The sequence below is a fragment of the Triticum urartu genome, chromosome 5A, assembly GCF_056163025.1.
Source record: "Triticum urartu cultivar PI428250 chromosome 5A, HENAU_Tu73, whole genome shotgun sequence".
Classification (NCBI taxonomy): Eukaryota; Viridiplantae; Streptophyta; class Magnoliopsida; order Poales; family Poaceae; genus Triticum; species Triticum urartu.
The window spans coordinates 168,724,926-168,745,317 of NC_141877.1; the positions used below are offsets into that span (position 1 = coordinate 168,724,926).

The 20,392-nt window shown below is 47.8% G+C and overlaps 1 protein-coding gene across 1 annotated transcript in view; it reads left to right on the forward strand.

The window, feature by feature from the left end:
• LOC147970692 (uncharacterized) overlaps positions 1 to 20,392 on the forward strand; it is a 47,857-nt gene that overhangs the window by 26,511 nt on the left and 954 nt on the right. The window contains exons 3-9 of the mRNA XM_087523568.1: positions 18,480 to 18,973; positions 19,088 to 19,240; positions 19,329 to 19,445; positions 19,477 to 19,564; positions 19,649 to 19,858; positions 19,953 to 20,039; positions 20,136 to 20,326. Coding sequence (XP_087379694.1) covers positions 18,480 to 18,973; positions 19,088 to 19,240; positions 19,329 to 19,445; positions 19,477 to 19,564; positions 19,649 to 19,858; positions 19,953 to 20,039; positions 20,136 to 20,326 — 1,340 coding nt within the window. The remainder of the gene's footprint in view (positions 1 to 18,479; positions 18,974 to 19,087; positions 19,241 to 19,328; positions 19,446 to 19,476; positions 19,565 to 19,648; positions 19,859 to 19,952; positions 20,040 to 20,135; positions 20,327 to 20,392) is intronic.

Sequence of the window (20,392 nt, forward strand, 5' to 3'; positions counted from 1 at the left end):
TTTGTGAAAAAGTGCCTCTTTGGTGTGACAATGAAAGTGCCATCAAGATTTCTCTCAACCCGGTGCAACACTTAAAGAAAAAGCATATTGAGATTAGGTATCACTTCATCCGGGATCACATTAGGCGAGGGGAGATCGAGCTCAACTATGTCAACACTCATGACAACCTTACATATATTTTCACGAAGCCTTTGGATGAAGCAAGATTTCACGAGTTAAGGCATGAGCTAAATATCATTGATTCAATCAATGTGACTTGAACCCTTGCACACCCCACCACACTCAACCTGTTGTCTACTTTAGGTGTAGACATGGACATAGGCAGAGTGTTGTTCTCTCAATGAACTTTCCCTCCCCCCATAGTGCATAAACTAACCAAACTCTTTCACATTAGCCATTTTTGATGGTACTTGTGCTTCAAAGGTGAGTGTTGGTCATGGGCCCATGGTTAAAATCTTCGCGGTGCAATACCTCTGAACTCAAACATAGGTGGCCTCGGCCACCGCCCTCTCTTGGAGAGGTGTGTGTCTTCGTTCTTTTTGTCGGTTTTGTGTGTGTGTGTGTGTGTTCTCGTTTTTGTCTCGGTTTCTTCTCTTGAGCTAAGCCCCTTTTGGTCGGTCCTTTTTGCGGCAGAGCGGTACTACTGTTGCGTGCGCGGTACTACCGCTGACAAGCGTCAAGCGGTACTACCGCCCACCCCAGCGGTACTACCGCTGCGGGGCGGGCGATGGGGGGGGTTATGTCGGGGCAGGGGGAGTTGTTTATCCCCCATACCCATTCGCCCCCACTCGCTCGTCTTCCTCGTTGCTCCAGCGACCTCTTGCCGCAGGAGGGGCCTAACCGGCCACCGTTTCCGTGCCATCCCTCTCCATTTCCTCCGATGGAGTCGATCCCCACCACGTGCTCTAGCCATGGATGCCGGTATTGCCCCCGTTCCCGTTCTCTCTTTGTCTAGATCTTGCATCTAGTTTTTAGGGGCAATAGGCATTGTTATTCTTGTCTTTTGGCTAAGGCGAGGCTTGAGTAGGATGGAGATGGCTTCTAGGCCCTGTGGATTGAAGTTTGGTAGGTTTGTTTTTGAATTTGGCATCTCCGGTAGTGCCGGATCTGTCCACGACATTAGGGAACCACCGTTCCCCACCTGGCGTGGTACTACCGCCCTCCTCGAGCGGTACTACCGCTGTTGGGTCGCGGTACTACTACTGGATGCCCAGTTCCATCTTTTCCTACCAAGTTTTGATCCTTGTTGTTTTTTTTGGTAGCTTATGTTCTTCTCTTTCGTGTTGTTTCTTCTGCTCATGTGTTTGGTTCCAGGTGGTGATCATCCTGAGCAGCAGGCCCGCCGTGTCAACCCCGGTCGTGCCACGTCAAAGCGCTACCACACTTCTGAGTCAGCCGGTGGTTCATCTAGTGCTCAACCGCTGCCAGCAGGCGCAACCTCAAGTGCTACACCGCCACCTTAGCACATGAAGAGATCTGCAAGCAAGCCAAAGGGAAAGACTGTGACTAAGATGACTGCCAAGGAATTTTGGGCAAAGCGTCGCCGAAACCCCTATGAGGAAGACCAAGATCCCACTTTGGTCAACCGCCCGTTCTGGAACCACTTTCAGTTCGCCATCTTTTTTGATGTGATCAAGGCTAAGAAGAATCAGTTTGTTGATGTCCGTTCCATCGACACTGATCCTATGGAAAAGGACCCTGAGTATTTTTGCGAAACCCTTCAGATGTGCACTCAGTTGAACATTCTCAGAATCATGCAGTTCACAAGGACTTTGATGCCGACACCATATGCCAATTCTATGCCACTGTCCATCTTGGAACTGATGTAGAAAGGAATTTGACTTGGATGACAAATGGGAAGTTGCTCTCTGTCACGTGGAAGGCCTTCATGGAGTTACTTAGGGTGGAAGATCACGGGCTTGAGAATCCAGTCGGCTTCCGTTCTCACCGCAATGTCACCTCCACTCACAAGCAAGCACTCTGGCCTTACTGTTCTCAGAAGGTTAACCCCAAGACAAAGAAGGTAACCTATGAGCTGTCTACCTATCTGGACATCCTTCACCGTGTCTTCCGCGAGACTCTTTTCCCGCGCATTGGGAATCTGGATATGGTCCACTCCTATCTTGTGGACATGCTTCTCTTCTGCTAGCATGAGAAGGAAGAAACTACTGGAGAGTCCCTGGACATTTCTCATGTTATGTGGTCTGAACTTCTGTCTGCCATTTCTGAGTGCAAGTGCCCGATCTATGGTCCTTTCATCATGCTGCTCATTGAGAAGGCCTGGGCACATCACTATCCCAGGGTTGCGCTGGAAACTGGAGAGTTGATTTCTCATGATATCAAGCGTCTGAGGAAGAAGGACAACAGGGGCACCCAGGCCTCTCTATCTGATGCTCCACCTTCTGAGGCTGACATGGAGTCCGAGGACAAGGATGAGGACTATGAGCCCTCCGGCGTGGAGCCCTCATGGGCTAAGAGGATTAAGCACAAGAAGAAGAAACTTTTCTGCATGGAGTCTCATGGCCAGTACATGTCTCATGTCTCTGAGAAGAAGGCCCACAGATGTCACAAGGAGCTCATGCGCCAGTTGGGTGCCTCTGTTAACAGCGGATCTGAGGAGAGGATCACTGACGAGGAGGAGTGGGTTCAGCAGCATTGCCCATGAACCGATTTAGACGCCGAGAAATTTCCGACCGACGACGGCGGTGCAGACGATCCCGCTTAGATGTGATGTTCGAGATCCTCAGCTTGCTATCACCTGGAGCCGTAGCAACGCTCTTTGCCCTTTTGGTGTCTCGCTGCCAAAGGGGGAGAGAGTTTAGGGATTTGTGTTTGTGCCGTGTTGCGAGTGTGTCTTTGTGGTTTGTGGTGTCTTGTGTTTTCTCGTCGGTTTGCTTGGTTTGGTTTGGTGCCAGTGAGACCTAAGTTCTAGACATATGGTGTGAGACATATGCTACCTTATCTTTACCTTTATTATCTATGTCTATCTAGTACTGTGGTATCTTATGAGTTGCATGCTTATCCTGTTTTTTACCCTGCTCTCATTTATCCTATACATAGAATTGTTGGACTATAAAATATAGGGGGAGTGTTGATCCTAATGTGTGTGTCTTGCATTCCAAAGGCACTACTAACTAGGTGCACACATTCAGGGGGAGCCCGTCTATATTTTGTAGTTCTAAGTATCTCTACTTTCATGTCTTATCCCTGTGCAAATCCCTGGTTGTCATCAATCCACCAAAAAAGGGGAGATTGTTAAGGCATATCTCTCTCAATGTAGTTTTGGTGATTGATGACAACATGTTTGCGGACTAACCGTGTGCTTTGAGCATTTCAGAGATTCATCCTTGGCACGAGACGATTTCTTTCCCCTCGGAGTGTTTTTCAAGACGGTGTAGCTCTTTCATTTCTTGTTTGGTGGACTAGTTTCGTAGGAGTCACCGTACTATCAAGAGGGGGTCCGCTTTGGTAAGGCTAGGGTGGAATCATCATGTACACTTCTGTTTCACACCCTCTGGGCCTTCTCGCGTCGTTGGAGGTTCGTTTCCCTGCTGGATGGGCAGTCTTTGGCCCCAGCGGTAGTACCACGGTGCCCAGCGGTAGTACCGCTTGAGGGTCCTCAGCGGCAGTACCGCTGCGGTACCGGGCCACTACCGCCTCGACTCGAGGGAGGCGCATCTCGTGTCGGGTTGAGCGGCACTTGCAGCAGTAGTAGGTGCGGTAGTACCGCTCGAGAGCGGTAGTACCGCCCTACCACCACGGCAGTACCGCGCTGGGCATGGTCCCTCCTCTATCTTCAAGCCCTCCCTGGCTGGGCGGTAGTACCGCAAGGGGGAGCGGTAGTACCGTCGGGTCCAGCGGTAGTACCGCTACCCCTTGCGGTAGTACCGTCCTCTGCGGGGCTGTTTTGGGGGTAACGGTTGGATGGGGCCCTTTAGTATAAAAGGGGGTCCCCTTCTTCCTCGTTGACTTATCTCTTCCCCCATAAGCTCCATTAATGCTCCAAGCTCCATTTTCGCCTGATCTCTCTCTCTAGCCAATCATACTTGTTGATTTGCTCGGGAGTGGTTGAGAAGGTCCCGATCTACACTTCCACCAAGAGAAATTTGATTCCACCACCAATACCTAGCGGATCTTGTTACTCTCGGGTGTTTGAGCACAATAGACGGTTGAGGTCATGTAACACCCCGGATATGATTTGCCCAATATGTAATCCAACTCTTGCCGTTTCCGGCGTTAAGTTATTTTATTTTCTCGGGTTCGGGTTTTTGTCTCCATGTGTTGTTATCGTTGTCATGCATCTCATATCATGTCATCATGTGCATTGCATTTGCATACGTGTTCATCTCATGCATTCGAGCATTTTCCCCGTTGTCCGTTTTGCATTCCGGCGCTCCGTTCTCCTCCGGTGGTCATTTCTACCTTTCTTTCGTGTGTGGGGATTAAACATTTCCGTATTGGACCAAGACTTGCCAAGCGGCCTTGGTTTACTACCGGTAGACCGACTGTCAAGTTTCGTACCATTTGGACTACGTTTGATACTCCAACGGTTAACCGAGGGACCGAAAAGGCCTCGTGTGTGTTGCAGCCCAACACCCCTCCATTTTGGCCCAAAACCCACCAAAACCCTGTCCATCATCTAGAGCGTTCGATCACGATCACGTGGCCGAAAACCGCACCTCATTTGGACACTCCTAGCTCCCTCTACCTCTATTTAAAGACCCCTCCTCGAAAATCCCAGATTCCCTCCATCCCTAACCCTAGATCCACCCCTCGTGCCGCGCCGGACACGTCCGGTCCGGCTGGACACGTCCGCCCGATCCGCCGCCGCCAATCCCGCGCTGCCACGTGGCGGAGACCGCCCCACATCGCCGCCGGCCCGCCACGGCCCGCCGCGGGCCCCCGACCCCACTCCCTCCGCCGCCGATCCGCCGCGCCCGCGCCTCCTTCGCCTCGGCCGGAGCGCGCCGCCGCCTCAACCCGTCTCCGCCGCGCCGCCACGGTGCCTTCGCCACCGACCAGCCGGCGCCGTCGCCGCTCGGCATCCTGCGCGCCGCCCCGCGCCGTGGGCGCCGCCCCGCCGTCGTCCACTCCCTCCGCCGGCCAGATCCGCCTCCTCCGGCCACCGGCTCACCTTCCCCTCGCCGGAACAGCTCCTCTCCGGCGACCTCGAGATTCCGGCGAGCCTCAGGAAGCGCGCCGCTACAGTACCACCCGGCCGGATCTGGATCTGGAAGATTGTCTCGGTTGACTTTTTGCCTCAAACCCTAGATATTTTGTCCTTGTTCATCGTGCCGTAACTTTGCATCCGTAGCTCCGTTTTGGGCATATAGCATATCAAAATGTTTGTCTCATAGAGCACATCATTTCATCTCAGTGCATCATTTTCATTTGAGTTCATCTTGATGCCCGAAATGCTGTTGGAAGAGTGCTATTTGGGTTAATTGTCAGATCTGCTGCTCCAATTAGATATTTGTCATTTTTGCCATGATTAATGTGTGCATGATATGCCCCTGAGCTATTCATGAGTTTTGTTATATGTTTTGCCATCTATCCAGAGGTGCAACCCATGTATTTTTGTGATGTGTGTGGTGACTAGCACAAGCTTGCAAAGTGGGGCATCCGTTAATGCCGATTTCTGGGACTTAGCATTTCCACCAAGTCCTTGATCTGTTTCTTTTTCAATATGCCATATGTTCATGTTGTTTCCTAGTGATCCGTGCCTCTTTTGAGGATGATCAGTAAGGATGTTTTGTTAATCTTGTAGTGCTCTATCCATCCATGTCTTTGTTTGCAATTATGGAGCACCCTAGCTTGAGTCAATCGAGCTCTACTTTTGCTATTTCGTGAATCTGGGCAGATTGTCTACTTGTTAGCGATTTTGCCGAGGATGTTGTAGTTGATCCGTGCATGCTATGTTATTGTTCTTGCCATGTCTAGCTTGGATTTTGTGTATTCTTGATGGGTGTATGCTTAGATTGTCATGACTTGCTCTGTAGTGAGTGCATCGAGCTCGTAAACATGCCTACTTGATATCTGTTTTCAGCATGTTCCAGTTTTCATTAAGTCTGAGAACTGATTATGTTTTTGCCATGTTCACATTCTTGCAAATGTATTTTCTGATCCCTTTTGGCTCTAGGTCACTAAGGAACTTTTGTTAAGCTATTTAAGTAGCTCCATGCCATGCTTTACTTTGCCATGATCAGGTCCTGTAACATATAGTTTTCATGCTCTAAAGAGTACTATCTGATCTGAAATTCCAGACAAGTGTTAATTTCACCAAGTCTGAAATCTGTTTACCAAATGCATTTTTGCCATGCTTGTTTGAACCTGTTAATGGATGATTTGGCCGTGGCTCAGTGCTAGTATTTTGTTAAGCATCATGAGTGGATCCCTGCCATGTATTTTGATGCCATGTTTGGGTGCTGTAGCATGTTCATCTTGTTGCATTTAGATGGCTACTTGCTGTAAATCGCAGAACGTGGTCATATTTGAATCGATTGCCATTTCAAAACCGTAACTCTGATTCCGGTGATCTTTATATCGTTTCAAGCGATTTTATCTCATCTTTCTAGTGGCACACTTGGATTTCCAATTTGAGGCCAGGTTCATTCATTCCTTGTCAAATCTTGCATATGCATCACATATTGCATCCCGCATAGCATACCATCTTTGCATCATGTTGTTTGAGTTTGCACGTGGTTGATTGTGTCCTTGTTGTTTGTTTGTCTTGTTTGGGTAGAGCCGGGAGATGAGTTCGCTAACGAGGAGCCCGTTGAGTTTGCTTTCGAGGATCCAGTCAACTCTGACAACTTTGCAGGCAAGATGATCATACCCTCGAAATCACTACTATCTTTGCTTTGTTAGATGCTCACTCTTTTGCTATGCCTATGCTACGATGCCTACCACTTGCTTATCATGCCTCCCAAATTGCCATGTCAAACCTCTAACCCACCATGTCCTAGCAAACCGTTGATTGGCTATGTTACCGCTTTGCTCAACCCCTCTTATAGCGTTGCTAGTTGCAGGTGAAGATTGGAGACCTTCCTTGTTGGAACACTATTTACTTGTTGGGATATCATTATATTGCCATGTTATCTTAATGCATCTATATACTTGGTAAAGGGTGGAAGGCTCGGCCTCTCGCCTAGTGTTTTGTTCCACTCTTGCCGCCCTAGTTTCCGTCATATCGGTGTTATGTTCCCGGATTTTGCGTTCCTTACGCGGTTGGGTTATAATGGGAACCCCTTGATAGTTCGCCTTGATTAAAGCTTTTCCAGCAATGCCCAACCTTGGTTTTACCATTTGCCACCTAGCCTCTTTTTCCCTTGGGTTTCTGGAGCCCGAGGGTCATCTTATTTAAACCCCCTCGGGACAGTGCTCCTCTGAGTGTTGGTCCAAACAGAGCCACTTGCAGCGCCACCTCGGGGCAACTCGAGGGTTGGTTTTAGTTGTATGTAGTGTTCATCTGAGTGTGCCCTATGAACGAGATATGTGCAGCTCCTATCGGGATTTGTCGGCACATTCGGGCGGTGTTGCTGGATTTGTTTTAACTTGTCGAAGTGTCTTGAAGAACCGAGATACCGAGTCTGATCGGAACGTCTCGGGAGGAGGTCTATTCCTTCGTTGACCGTGAGAGCTTGTCATGGGCTAAGTTGGGACTCCCCTGCAGGGATTTGAACTTTCGAAAGCCGTGCCCGCGGTTATGCGCAGATGGGAATTTGTTAATGTCCGGTTGTAGATAACTTGAACCTTAACTTAATTAAAATGAACCAACAGTGTGAGTTACCGTGATGGTCTCTTCTCGGCGGAGTCCGGGAAGTGAACACGGTGTTGGAGTAATGCTTGCCGCAGGATGCCCTCTAGTTACTCATCCGCGCTTTGCCTCCTCTTCTCGCTCTCTTTTGCGAACAGGATAGCCACCATATATGCTAGTCGCTTGCTGCAGCTCCACATATTCTCCTGGCCTTACCTTTTAAGCTTAAATAGTCTTGATCGCGAGGGTGCGAGATTGCTGAGTCCCTGTGGCTCACAGATTACTTCCAAACGAGATGCAGGGCCTGATGATTCCGTTCCAGATGACGCGCTTGAGCTCAAGTGGGAGTTCGACGAGGACTCACACCGATACTACGTGTCTTTCCCTGATGATCAGTAGTGGTGCCCAGTTGGGGTGATCGGGACCGTGTCGCATGTTGGGTTGTTCTTTTATTTTGGCGACGTAGTCAGGCCATGAGTGTTTGAATGTTGTAATGCTATTTATGTACTTTGATTGACGTGGTGAGTGTAAGCCAACTATGTATCTCCCCTTTTATTATCTATATTACATGGGATGTTGTGAAGATTTCCTAACTTGCGACATTGCTTTCCATGCGGTTATGTCTCTAAGTCATGCCTCGACACGTGTGAGCTATAGCCACATTGAGGGCGTTACAAGTTGGTAATCAGAGCCTTCCCCGACCTGAGGAGCCCCCATTGCTTGATCGTTTTTAGCAGCCGTTGTTGAGTCTAGAAAAAATGTTTTGAGTCATTTAGGAATTATATAGCGGAGAGTTTAGGAATTCTTTTTACTTCCCAGTCTCCTCATCGCTCTGGTAAGGCATCCTGACGTAGAGTTTTGACTCTTCTCTTCTCAAATTTCACAAAAAAAAATTTAGGATCACGCGGGTATCTTGGAATCGTTCCGATGGTTTTGTGACGAGAACATTGTTCTTGGTGCCTCCTGTCTTTAGGGGTTGTGGCAGTGTCCCGGGGAGTTGAGCTCCGAGGTGTTATCGTTACAATTTTATCGTTGCAGTACTGGAATACCTGAGTTTAGTACGCCGACATCGAAAATCTCTTTTATGCAGTTCGTTGGTGAGATAACCTCGACGCCACCCAGTACTGGGGTGGGAGTTCGGGAGTATCGCCATAACTTGTATCACGGATGCTTTTCGAAGGTTGAGGTAGATGGTTTCCGAAGTTTTCTCGGTTATGTGTTAAAGGATGGATACAACTAGATGTAGGTTTTGCTAGATTTGGGTGAGATATTATGCTTCCCCTGTATCCCCAACACCTGATTGCATAACCGGAAAGGTTCGGGAGTTTCATAGGTGGGAATTCTTGTAGCTCTAGTTCTTCTTCCACGGATATTTGGTTTGAGATTGGGATTTCTTACCAAGTATTCATTCTTGATCCGTACCTTGTTGATTTATTTCTCTACCTAAATTCTAAGTGGCTTCTCAATTTATGGATATGTGACCATTTCAAGAGGAATGCATTCGTTCTTATGTTCGGATGTGAAGACTTTATGTTGCAAATTTTCATTCCGTTGGATTCAGCTTCATTTTATCTGTCAATGTGCTAACGGTTGTCACCCTCTTCAGGATGGCTCCCGCTAAGAGCACCAATCAGAATCAGAATCAAGATCCGCCACCACCTCCTCCTCCTCCGGAGGCATGGCAAGTTGTGATGGCCGCAACCAATGCAAACACACAGTTGATCATGCAAATTCTTCAAGAGCGCAATCAAGCGAACCAAGGCAACCAAGGCAACAATCAGAATCACTTTGCTACACTCAACCAGTTCCTTGCTAATGGGCCAAAGACTTTCAGAAATTGTGTTGAGGCAACTAATGCTGACGATTGGCTCGTGGATCTGTGCAAGCATTTCGAGTGCAGTAACGTCAGGCCTGAGGACTTCGTCAAGTTCGCTTCCTTCCAACTCAAAGACCAAGCTGCAGAATGGTTCCAGCAGTACAAGGATTCTAGAGGAGGCCGTGTGATTACCTGGGATGAATTCCGCCAAGATTTCAAAGCTCATCATATCCCTCAGAGCATGGTTGAAAGCAAGCGTGAGGAATTCCGCAACCTGAAGCAAGGCTCTTTGTCTGTCTATGACTACAACAAGTTGTTTCAGAAGCTCACCCGTTTTGCTAAGCAGGACGTCCCTGATGAGAAGAGCATGATATACCAGTTCAGGGGTGGTCTCAGAGAAGAAATCCAGCTAGCTCTTGTTCTCTTTGAGCCCTTGAGGTACGATGAGTTTCTACAACATGGCATTGAAGCAAGAGGCTGCTCAACTGAGGTGTGATGCTTCCAAGAAGCGAGTCAGAGATGCTACTCCTTCTTCCTCTACTCAAGTGGCCAAGCAGCAGAAGTATTGGCTTCCTCCTCCTCCGTTCCGTCAGCCGTATCAGAAGAACAAAGGTGGCAGTGGATCTTCCCACCCACCCAACCCTGGCTTTTAGAACAAGACTTCGTCTCAAGCTCCAAGATCAAGTGCTCTGTATCACCGTCCGCTTTCAGAGGTTACGTGCAACAAGTGCCAATAGAAGGGTCACTATGCCAACAAATTCTTCAATCAGAGGCGTCTTCCTCCTCCTCCTGTGAGATCTGCAAGTACAACTGTGGTCAAGCATAACCCCAAGCACGCCAAGGTCAACTTGCTGAATGCAGCTCAGGCAGAGGACTCGCCAGATGTCATCATGGGTAACCTTCCTGTTAACGATGTTCCTGCAAAAGTTCTTTTTGACACTGGTGCATCATTTTCTTTTATTTCAACACCATTTGTTGCCAAGCATGATTTTGTGACCGAGAGGATTCCTGTCCCGTTGAAGATTGTGTCTCCGGGCAAGCAAATGACTTCTAACAATTGCGTCCCGGATGTCTCTATCACGTTGGGCGATTAGAAGTTCCTTTCTTCTCCGGTGGTTCTTGGTAACTCGGATATTGATCTTATTCTCGGAATGGATTGGCTTTCTAAGCACAAGGCGCATCTTGATTGTGCAGCCAGGCAGATTCAATTGACTCATTCGTCTGAGGATGTAATTGTTTTTGCCGCTCGTGATAATACCATCCGTCTGTTTTCTCTCAATGAGAAGGGTGAACTGGATGCTATCTCGCAAATCCCAGTCATTTGCGAATATCAAGACGTTTTTCCAGAAGAGCTTCCAGGAATGCCTCCGCACCGGCCAGTTGAATTCGTCATCGATCTTGAGCCTGGCACGGAACCTGTGTGCAAGCGTCCTTACAAGCTCGGACCTGAAGAGTTGAAGTAGCTGAAGAAGCAACTCGATGTTCAAGAGAGAATGGGTCTCATCCGACCTAGTTCTTCTCCGTGGGGTTGTGGTGTTCTTTTTGTGAAGAAGAAGGATGGAACGGACCGACTTTGTGTTGATTACCGTCCATTGAACAAGAAGACCATCAAGAACAAATACCCACTTCCCAACATCAACGAGCTGTTCGAACAACTCAAAGGTGCCCAAGTATTCTCCAAGCTTGATCTCCGTATGGGTTATCATCAGATACGAATCTGTGAGCAAGATATTCCCAAGACGGCTTTCAGGACAAGCTATGGTTCATATGAATACACTGTCATGTCTTTTGGCCTCGTCAACGCTCCTCCGATGTTCTCTCGCATGATGAACTTCATCTTCAACGCCTACACCAGTGACTTCGTTTTGGTCTATCTCGACGACATTCTGGTTTTCTCGAAGAATAAGGAAGATCATGCCAAGCACTTGCATTTGGTGCTCGATAAACTCAGCGAACACAAGTTCTACGCCAAGTTCTCCAAGTGCGAATTTTGGCTTGATGAGGTTCTTTATCTTGGTCATATCGTCTCTGCCAAGAGCATTGCGGTGAATCCTGAGAAGGTGTCTACAATTGTGAATTGGGAACCACCTCAGAACGTGAAGCAACTCCGTAGCTTCCTCGGTCTCGCAAGCTACTATCGAAGATTCGTTGAGAACTTTTCTAAGATCGCGAAGCCTCTCTCAAATCTTCTCCAGTTCTGACTCCGCCTGATGAATCCAAGCCGTACGAGGTCTTTTGCGATGCCTCTCTCCAAGGTCTCGGCGCAGTGTTGATGCAAGAGAAGAAAGTTGTGGCTTATACCTCTCGCTAGTTGAAGCCCAATGAGAAGAACTACCCCACTCATGACCTCGAGTTGGCGGCAATTGTGCATGCTCTTTTGACTTGGAGACATCTCTTATTGGGAAGAAAAGTGGACATTTTCACTGACCACAAGAGTCTCAAGTACATCTTCACTCAGCCTAATCTCAACCTCAGGCAAACTCGATGGGTCGAAATGATTCAAGAGTATAATCCGAGTATCGAGTATACTCCAGGCAAGGCCAATGTGATTGCTGACGCATTGAGCAGGAAGGCTTACTGCAACAGTCTAATTCTCAAGCCTTATCAACCCGAGCTTTGTGAAGCTTTCTGCAAACTTAATCTGCAAGTTGTTCCTCAAGGTTTCCTCGCCAACCTTCAACTCTCTCCTACCTTGGAAGACCAGATTCGCCAAGCCCAGCTTCTTGATGCTATGGTGAAAAAGGTGAAGATTGGGATTGCCAAGAGTCAACCCAAGTACAAGTGCTACCACCTTGATGACAAGGACACTCTCTTCTTCGAGGATCGTATTGTTGTGCCCAAAGGCGACCTTCATAAAGTGATCATGAACGAGGCTCACAATTCTCTCCTCTCCATCCACCCTGAGAGCACGAAGATGTATCAGGACCTCAAGCAGGCTTATTGGTGGACTCGAATGAAGCGTGAGATCGCTCAGTTCGTGAATGAGTGTGATGTCTGCAGAAGAGTGAAGACAGAACACCAAAGACTAGCTGGTCTCCTCCAACCTCTTGCCATTCCAGAATGGAAGTTTGACCACATTGAGATGGACTTCGTGACTGGGTTTCCAAAGTCCAAACGTGGCAATGATGCTATATTTGTTGTCATCGACAAACTCACTAAAGTGGCTCACTTTCTCCCTATCAAAGAGTCAATCACTGCAGCTCAATTGGCAGAGATCTATACCTATCGAATTGTCTCTCTGCACGGTATTCCACAAGTGATCTCTTCAGACCGTTGCAGCATCTTTACCTCCAAGTTTTGGGATTCCTTTCAGAAGGCCATGGGCACCAACATCCGCTTCAGCACAGCTTTCCATCCTCAAACTAGCGGTCAAGTCGAGCGTGTCAACCAGATTCTTGAAGATATGCTCAGGGCTTGTGTGATCTCCTTCGGCATGAAGTGGGAGGATTGTCTCCCTTATGCTGAATTCTCCTACAACAACAGTTTTCAAGCAAGTTCGGGCAAGGCCCCATTTAAAAATTCTGTATGGCAGGAAGTGCCGTAACCCTCTCAACTGGTCTGAAACCGGTGAACGTCAGCTTCTCGAAAATGACTTAATCACAGAGGCAGAGAAAATGTGCAAAGTCATTCGGGATAACCTCAAAGCAGCCCAATCCCGCCAGAAGAGCTACTATGATAGTAAGCACCGTGATTTGGCTTTCGAGATCGGAGATCATGTTTACCTCCGCGTCTCTCCAATGAAAGGTACTCGTCGCTTCGGTATCAAAGGGAAGCTTGCCCCTAGATACGTGGGACCTTTCAAGATTGTCAGCAAGAGAGGCGATCTCGCCTATCAACTCGAGCTTCCTTCAAACTTTGCAAATGTGCATGACGTGTTCCATGTCTCTCAGCTCCGAAAGTGCTACAAGACTCCTGACCGCACTGTCAACTTCGAGGACATTGAGCTCCAAGAAGATCTCTCTTATCGTGAGCACCCTATTGCTATTCTTGAAGAGACTGAACGCAAGACTCGCAACAAGTCGATCAAATTCCTCAAAGTCAAGTGGTCACACCATTCCGACCGTGAAGTTACCTGGGAACGCGAGGATCACCTCCGTTCTGAATACCCGGTGTTCTTTCAGTCCTAGATCTCAGGACGAGATCCTTTCGTAGTGGTGGAGTGTTGTAACACCCCGGATATGATTTGCCCAATATGTAATCCAACTCTTGCCGTTTCCGGCGTTAAGTTATTTTATTTTCTCGGGTTCGGGTTTTTCTCTCTGTGTGTTGTTATCGTTGTCATGCATCTCATATCATGTCATCATGTGCATTGCATTTGCATACGTGTTCATCTCATGCATTCGAGCATTTTCCCCGTTGTCCGTTTTGCATTCCGGCGCTCCGTTCTCCTCCGGTGGTCATTTCTACCTTTCTTTCATGTGTGGGGATTAAACATTTCCGAATTGGACCGAGACTTGCCAAGCGGCCTTGGTTTACTACCGGTAGACCGACTGTCAAGTTTCGTACCATTTGGACTTCCTTTGATGCTCCAACAGTTAACCGACGGACCGAAAAGGCCTCGTGTGTGTTGCAGCCCAACACCCCTCCATTTTGGCCCAAAACCCACCAAAACTCTGTCCATCATCTAGAGCGTTCGATCACGATCGCGTGGCCCAAAACCGCACCTCATTTGGACACTCCTAGCTCCCTCTACCTCTATTTAAAGACCCCTCCTCGAAAATCCCGGATCCCCTCCATCCCTAACCCTAGATCCACCCCTCGCGCCGCGCCGGACACGTCCGGTCCGGCCGGACACGTCCACCCGATCCGCCGCCGCCAATCTCACGCTGCCACGTGGCGGAGACCGCCCCACATCGCCGCCGGCCCGCCACGGCCCGCCGCGGGCCCCCGAGCCCACTCCCTCCGCCGCCGATCCGCCGCGCCCGCGCCTCCTTCGCCCCGGCCGGAGCGCGCTGCCGATTCAACCCGTCTCCGCCGCGCCGCCGCGGTGCCTTGCCGCCGACCAGCCGGCGCTGTCGCCGCCCGGCGTCCTGCGCGTCGCCCCGCGCCGTGGGCGCCGCCCCGCCGTCGTCCACTCCCTCCGCCGGCCAGATCCGCCTCCTCCGGCCACCGGCTCACCTTCCCCTTGCCGGAACAGCTCCTCTCCGGCGACCTCGAGATTCCAGCGAGCCTCGGGAAGCACACCGCTACAGTACCACCCGGCCGGATCTGGATCTGGAAGATTGTCTCGGTTGACTTTTTGCCTCAAACCCAAGATATTTTGTCCTTGTTCTTCGTGCCGTAACGTTGCATCCGTAGCTCCGTTTTGGGCATATAGCATATCAAAATGTTCATATCGGAGAGCACATCATTCCATCTCATTGCACAATTTTCATTTGAGTTCATCTTGATGCCCGAAATGTTGTTGGAAGAGTGCTATTTGGGTTAATTGTCAGATCTGCTGCTCCAATTAGATATTTGTCATTTTTGCCATGATTAATGTGTGCATGATATGCCCCTGAGCTCTTCATGAGTTTTGTTATATGTTTGCCCATCTATCCAGAGGTGTAACCCATGTATTTTTGTGATGTGTGTGGTGACTAGCACAAGCTTGCAAAGTGGGGCATTCGTTAATGCTGATTTCAGGGACTTAGCATTTCCACCAAGTCCTTGATCTGTTTTTTTTCAATATGCCATATGTTCATGTTGTTTCCTAGTGATCCGTGCCTCTTTTGAGGATAATCAGTAAGGATGTTTTGTTAATCTTGTAGTGCTCTATCCATCCATGTCTTTGTTTGCAATTATGGAGCACCCTAGCTTGAGTCAATCGAGCTCTACTTTTGCTATTTCGTGAATCTGGGCAGATTGTCTACTTGTTAGCGATTTTGCCGAGGATGTTGTAGTTGATCCGTGCATGCTATGTTATTGTTCTTGCCATGTCTAGCTTGAATTTTGTGTATTCTTGATGGCTGTAAGCTTAGATTGTCATGACTTGCTCTGTAGTGAGTGCATCGAGCTCGTAAACATGCCTACTTGATATCTGTTTTCAGCATGTTCCAGTTTTCACTAAGTGTGAGAACTGATTATGTTTTTGCCATGTTCACATGCTTGCAAATGTATTTTCTGATCCCTTTTGGCTCAAGGTCACTAAGGGACTTTTGTTAAGCTCTTTGAGTAGCTCCATGCCATGCTTTACTTTGCCATGATCAGGTCCTGTAACATATAGTTTTCATGCTCTAAAGAGTACTATCTGATCTGAAATTCCAGACAAGTGTTAATTTCACTAAGTCTGAAATCTGTTTACCAAATGCATTTTTGCCATTCTTGTTTGAACCTGTTAATGGATGATTTGGCCGTGGCTCAGTGCTAGTATTTTGTTAAGCATCATGAGTGGATCCCTGCCATGTATTTTGATGCCATGTTTGGGTGCTGTAGCATGTTCATCTTGTTGCATTTAGATGGCTACTTGCTGTAAATCGCAGAACGTGGTCATATTTGAATCGCTTGCCATTTCAAAACCGTAACTCCGATTCCGGTCTTTATATCGTTTTCAAGCGATTTCATCTCATCTTTCCAGTGGCACACTTGGATTTCCATGTTGAGGCCAGGTTCATTCATTCCTTGTCAAATCTTGCATATGCATCACATATTGCATCCCGCATAGCATACCATCTTTGCATCATGTTGTTTGAGTTTGCACATGGTTGATTGTGTCCTTGTTGTTTGTTTGTCTTGTTTGGGTAGAGCCGGGAGACGAGTTCGCTAACGACGAGCCCGTTGAGTTTGCTTTCGAGGATCCAGTCAACTCTGACAACTTTGCAGGCAAGATGATCATACCCTCGAAATCACTACTATCTTTGCTTTGCTAGATGCTCGCTCTTTTGCTATGCCTATGCTACGATGCCTACCACTTGCTTATCATGCCTCCCAAATTGCCATGTTAAACCTCTAACCCCCCATGTCCTAGCAAACCATTGATTGGCTATGTTACCGCTTTGCTCAGCCCCTCTTATAGCGTTGCTAGTTGCAGGTGAAGATTGGAGACCGTTCCTTGTTGGAACACTATTTACTTGTTGGGATATCATTATATTGCCATGTTATCTTAATGCATCTATATACTTGGTAAAGGGTGGAAGGCTCGGCCTCTCGCCTAGTGTTTTGTTCCACTCTTGCCGCCCTAGTTTCCGTCATATCGGTGTTATGTTCCCGGATTTTGCGTTCCTTACACGGTTGGGTTATAATGGGAACCCCTTGATAGTTCGCCTTGATTAAAGCTTTTCCAGCAATGCCCAACCTTGGTTTTAGCATTTTCCACCTAGCCTCTTTTTTCCTTGGGTTTCCGGAAACCGAGGGTCATCTTATTTAAACCCCCCGGGGCCAGTGCTCCTCTGAGTGTTGGTCCAAACAGAGCCACTTGCAGCGCCACCTCGGGGCAACTCGAGGGTTGGTTTTAGTTGTACATAGTGTTCATCTGAGTGTGCCCTGAGAACGAGATATGTGCAGCTCCTATCGGGATTTGTCGGCACATTCGGGCGGTGTTGCTGGATTTGTTTTAACTTGTCAAAGTGTCTTGAAGAACCGAGATACCGAGTCTGATCGGAACGTCTCGGGAGGAGGTCTATTCCTTCGTTGACCGTGAGAGCTTGTCATGGGCTAAGTTGGGACTCCCCTGCAGGGATTTGAACTTTCGAAAGCCGTGCCCGCGGTTATGGGCGGATGGGGTCCGGTTGTAGATAACTTGAACCTTAACTTAATTAAAATGAATCAACAGTGTGAGTTACCGTGATGGTCTATTCTCGGCGGAGTCCGGGAAGTGAACACGGTGTTGGAGTAATGCTTGCCGCAGGATGCCCTCTAGTTACTCGTTCGCGCTTTGCCTCCTCTTCTCGCTCTCTTTTGCGAACAGGATAGCCACCATATATGCTAGTCGCTTGCTGCAGCTCCACATATTCTCCTGGCCTTACCTTTTAAGTTTAGATAGTCTTGATCGCGAGGGTGCGAGATTGCTGAGTCCCTGTGGCTCACAGATTACTTCCAAACCAGATGCAGGGCCTGATGATTCCGTTTCCGATGACGCGCTTGAGCTCAAGTGGGAGTTCGACGAGGACTCACGCCGATACTACGTGTCTTTCCCTGATGATCAGTAGTGGTGCCCAGTTGGGGTGATCAGGACTGTGTCGCATGTTGGGTTGTTCTTTTATTTTGGCGCCGTAGTCGGTCCATGAGTGTTTGAATGTTGTAATGCTATTTATGTACTTTGATTGACATGGCGAGTGTAAGCCAACTATGTATCTCCCCTTTTATTATCTATATCACATGGGATGTTGTGAAGATTGCCTAACTTGCGACATTGCTTTCCATGCGGTTATGTCTCTAAGTCGTGCCTCGACACGTGGGAGCTATAGCCGCATCGAGGGCGTTACAGGTCACCACAGAGCCATAATCCATTGTGGTGAAGCTTCGTGGTGTTGTTGGGAGCCTCCGATTAAGTTGTGGAGATTTCCCCAACCTTGTTTGTAAAGGTCTGGTCGCCGCCTCCAAGGGCACCAATAGTGAAATCACGGCATCTTGCATTGTGTGAGGGCGTGAAGAGAATATGGTGGCCCTAGTGGCTTCTTGGGGAGCATTGTGCCTCCACACCGCTCTAACGGAGACGTAGTTCCCCTCAAAAGGAAGGAACTTCGGTAACACATCCTCGTATTCACCGGGTCCACTCTTGGTTATCTCTTACCTTTACTTGTGCAAGCTTATTAGTGTTACTTCTCTTGCTTGCTTGTATGTTCGTTGTTGTTGCATCATATAGGTTGCTCACCTAGTTGCACATCTAGACAACCTACTTTGATGCAAAGTTTAATTTGGTAAAGAAAAGCTAAAAGTTGTTGGTTGCCTATTCACCCCCCCTCTAGTCAACCCTATCGATCCTTTCAGTGAGTGTCAGCCACAGGGAGATCAAGCTCAGAGACGGCAAGGTCCTTCAGTTCTGGCCAGAGGACATTTACAAGGTGTTAGGCATCCCGTGTGGACACCGTAATGTCAAAGGGAGGGATGCGACCATCAACCCAAAAGCTATCCAATTCATAAAGGCAACACTTCAGATGAACAAGACTGGTGTTCATAGTCTCCGAGAAGTAGAAGATTTCCTCCTTCGTGACATCAACGAGGATTCTAGTAAGCTTGAGAAGGATTGTTTCCAGATAGCCTTTGTTATTTTTGTAATGGGACATTTCCTTGTGCCAACCACAAAACACAACTACAATACAATTGATTTCTGGGGAGCAATCACAAACACTGAATCTATAGACCAGTTCAATTGGTGTGAATATGTTCTCCAACACCTTCTCGAAGCTGTAAAAAAGGTGAAGATGGATATCATGGCTAATAACCATTCCACCAACCTGACTGGGTGTCACTTGTTCTTACAGGTAAACAAGCCTAATTTCAATTATATGCATGCATCAACATTATATTTGTCCGGACATTGTTGGTTCTGAATTTAATATATTCTACATCAGGTTGATATGTTGTTACATTTGTAGATTTTTCTATTCGATAACCTTGACCTCGGTGTGTTGAATAAAACACATAACGTGCTCCATAGGGTTGGAGATTTCGACCAAGACACCCTTCGCAAAATGCAAATCATGGATCAGGATCCCGTCAAGGGATCCACATCATACTCTCATGCCAATGTAATACACTTTACCAGAAAAATATTGTATTGTACACAAACAAATTCTTCCCTCATTTTTGTCTGATGTTACCTCACTCGATTTTCAGTTAAGAGATGCGTCCACTGTCTGCTACACACGACAGAAGTTCCATACGTATTCTCCGCCATCAAACACAAGCAATAGGAAGCGCAATGTCAGTAACCAGCCTACAGTAGCTCAAAGTGTTCATACAGAAACACCAGCCCATCGCCCAGCCAACAATATGGGTGCATCACCTTCGCTACTGCCCCGGACCACTAGAGTTTGCACAGTACCTACGCCAGAAGTACCCAACCCTGGTATGTGCAGCTTTATTTTTGATCCGTTTCAGGATGTAGTTATACATTCTGGACTAATGTCTTTTACTTCATCTTGTCACATAGGTAGCTGACGAGTTGAGGATGATGCTCAAACAGCAGAATGACAGGGTGCTCATGCACATCACACAGGCCAGCAACTCTATCCAACATGCTGTGACACAAGCAAGGAATGATTTACAAATGGATATGTTCAAATTTTCTGAACAACTCATCAACTCAGTTAGCTGTCGATGTGTGTGCTGCACTGCACGGGGTTTCACTGACTTCCCTGCAACATGTATGACAAATGCCCTTGGTCTTATTCGGATATTATTAAATTGTTGCAATGTACACACTGACCCCTATTCGTGTCCTTTGTACAAATTTTGTAGTCTTAGCAAATTCAAAGTCTGTTCGATTTACCACCCCTGCTACACAGAGAATTCAAGGTCAAAGACTACATCTTTCTGACTGTGAAGGTCAGTTTTGAGAGTCACCCCGTCAGTGCCTCCTATTTCTTGATTTCTGGACGCATCATGTCCTCAACTCATCCGCTTATCTTCCCTTTTTGCCAGGTACATCACCTGCAGCTCCAAGCAGCCCTCTCCGGAAGCGTGCCTCTATTGTTGCCACTGCTGAAGACTGTACATCAAGTTCAAAGAAATCGACATCGAGGGCATCGTGCACTCTGCTCAATCATTTCAAGTCCACTCTAATGTCAATCGCTGAAATGTATGCTGATCTTCCAAATAACCCTGGTGGCAATGTTTTTGGTCAATGTCACAACAATCTTGAGAAGAGGAAGTACATATTCCGACATGGTTTTGCAATG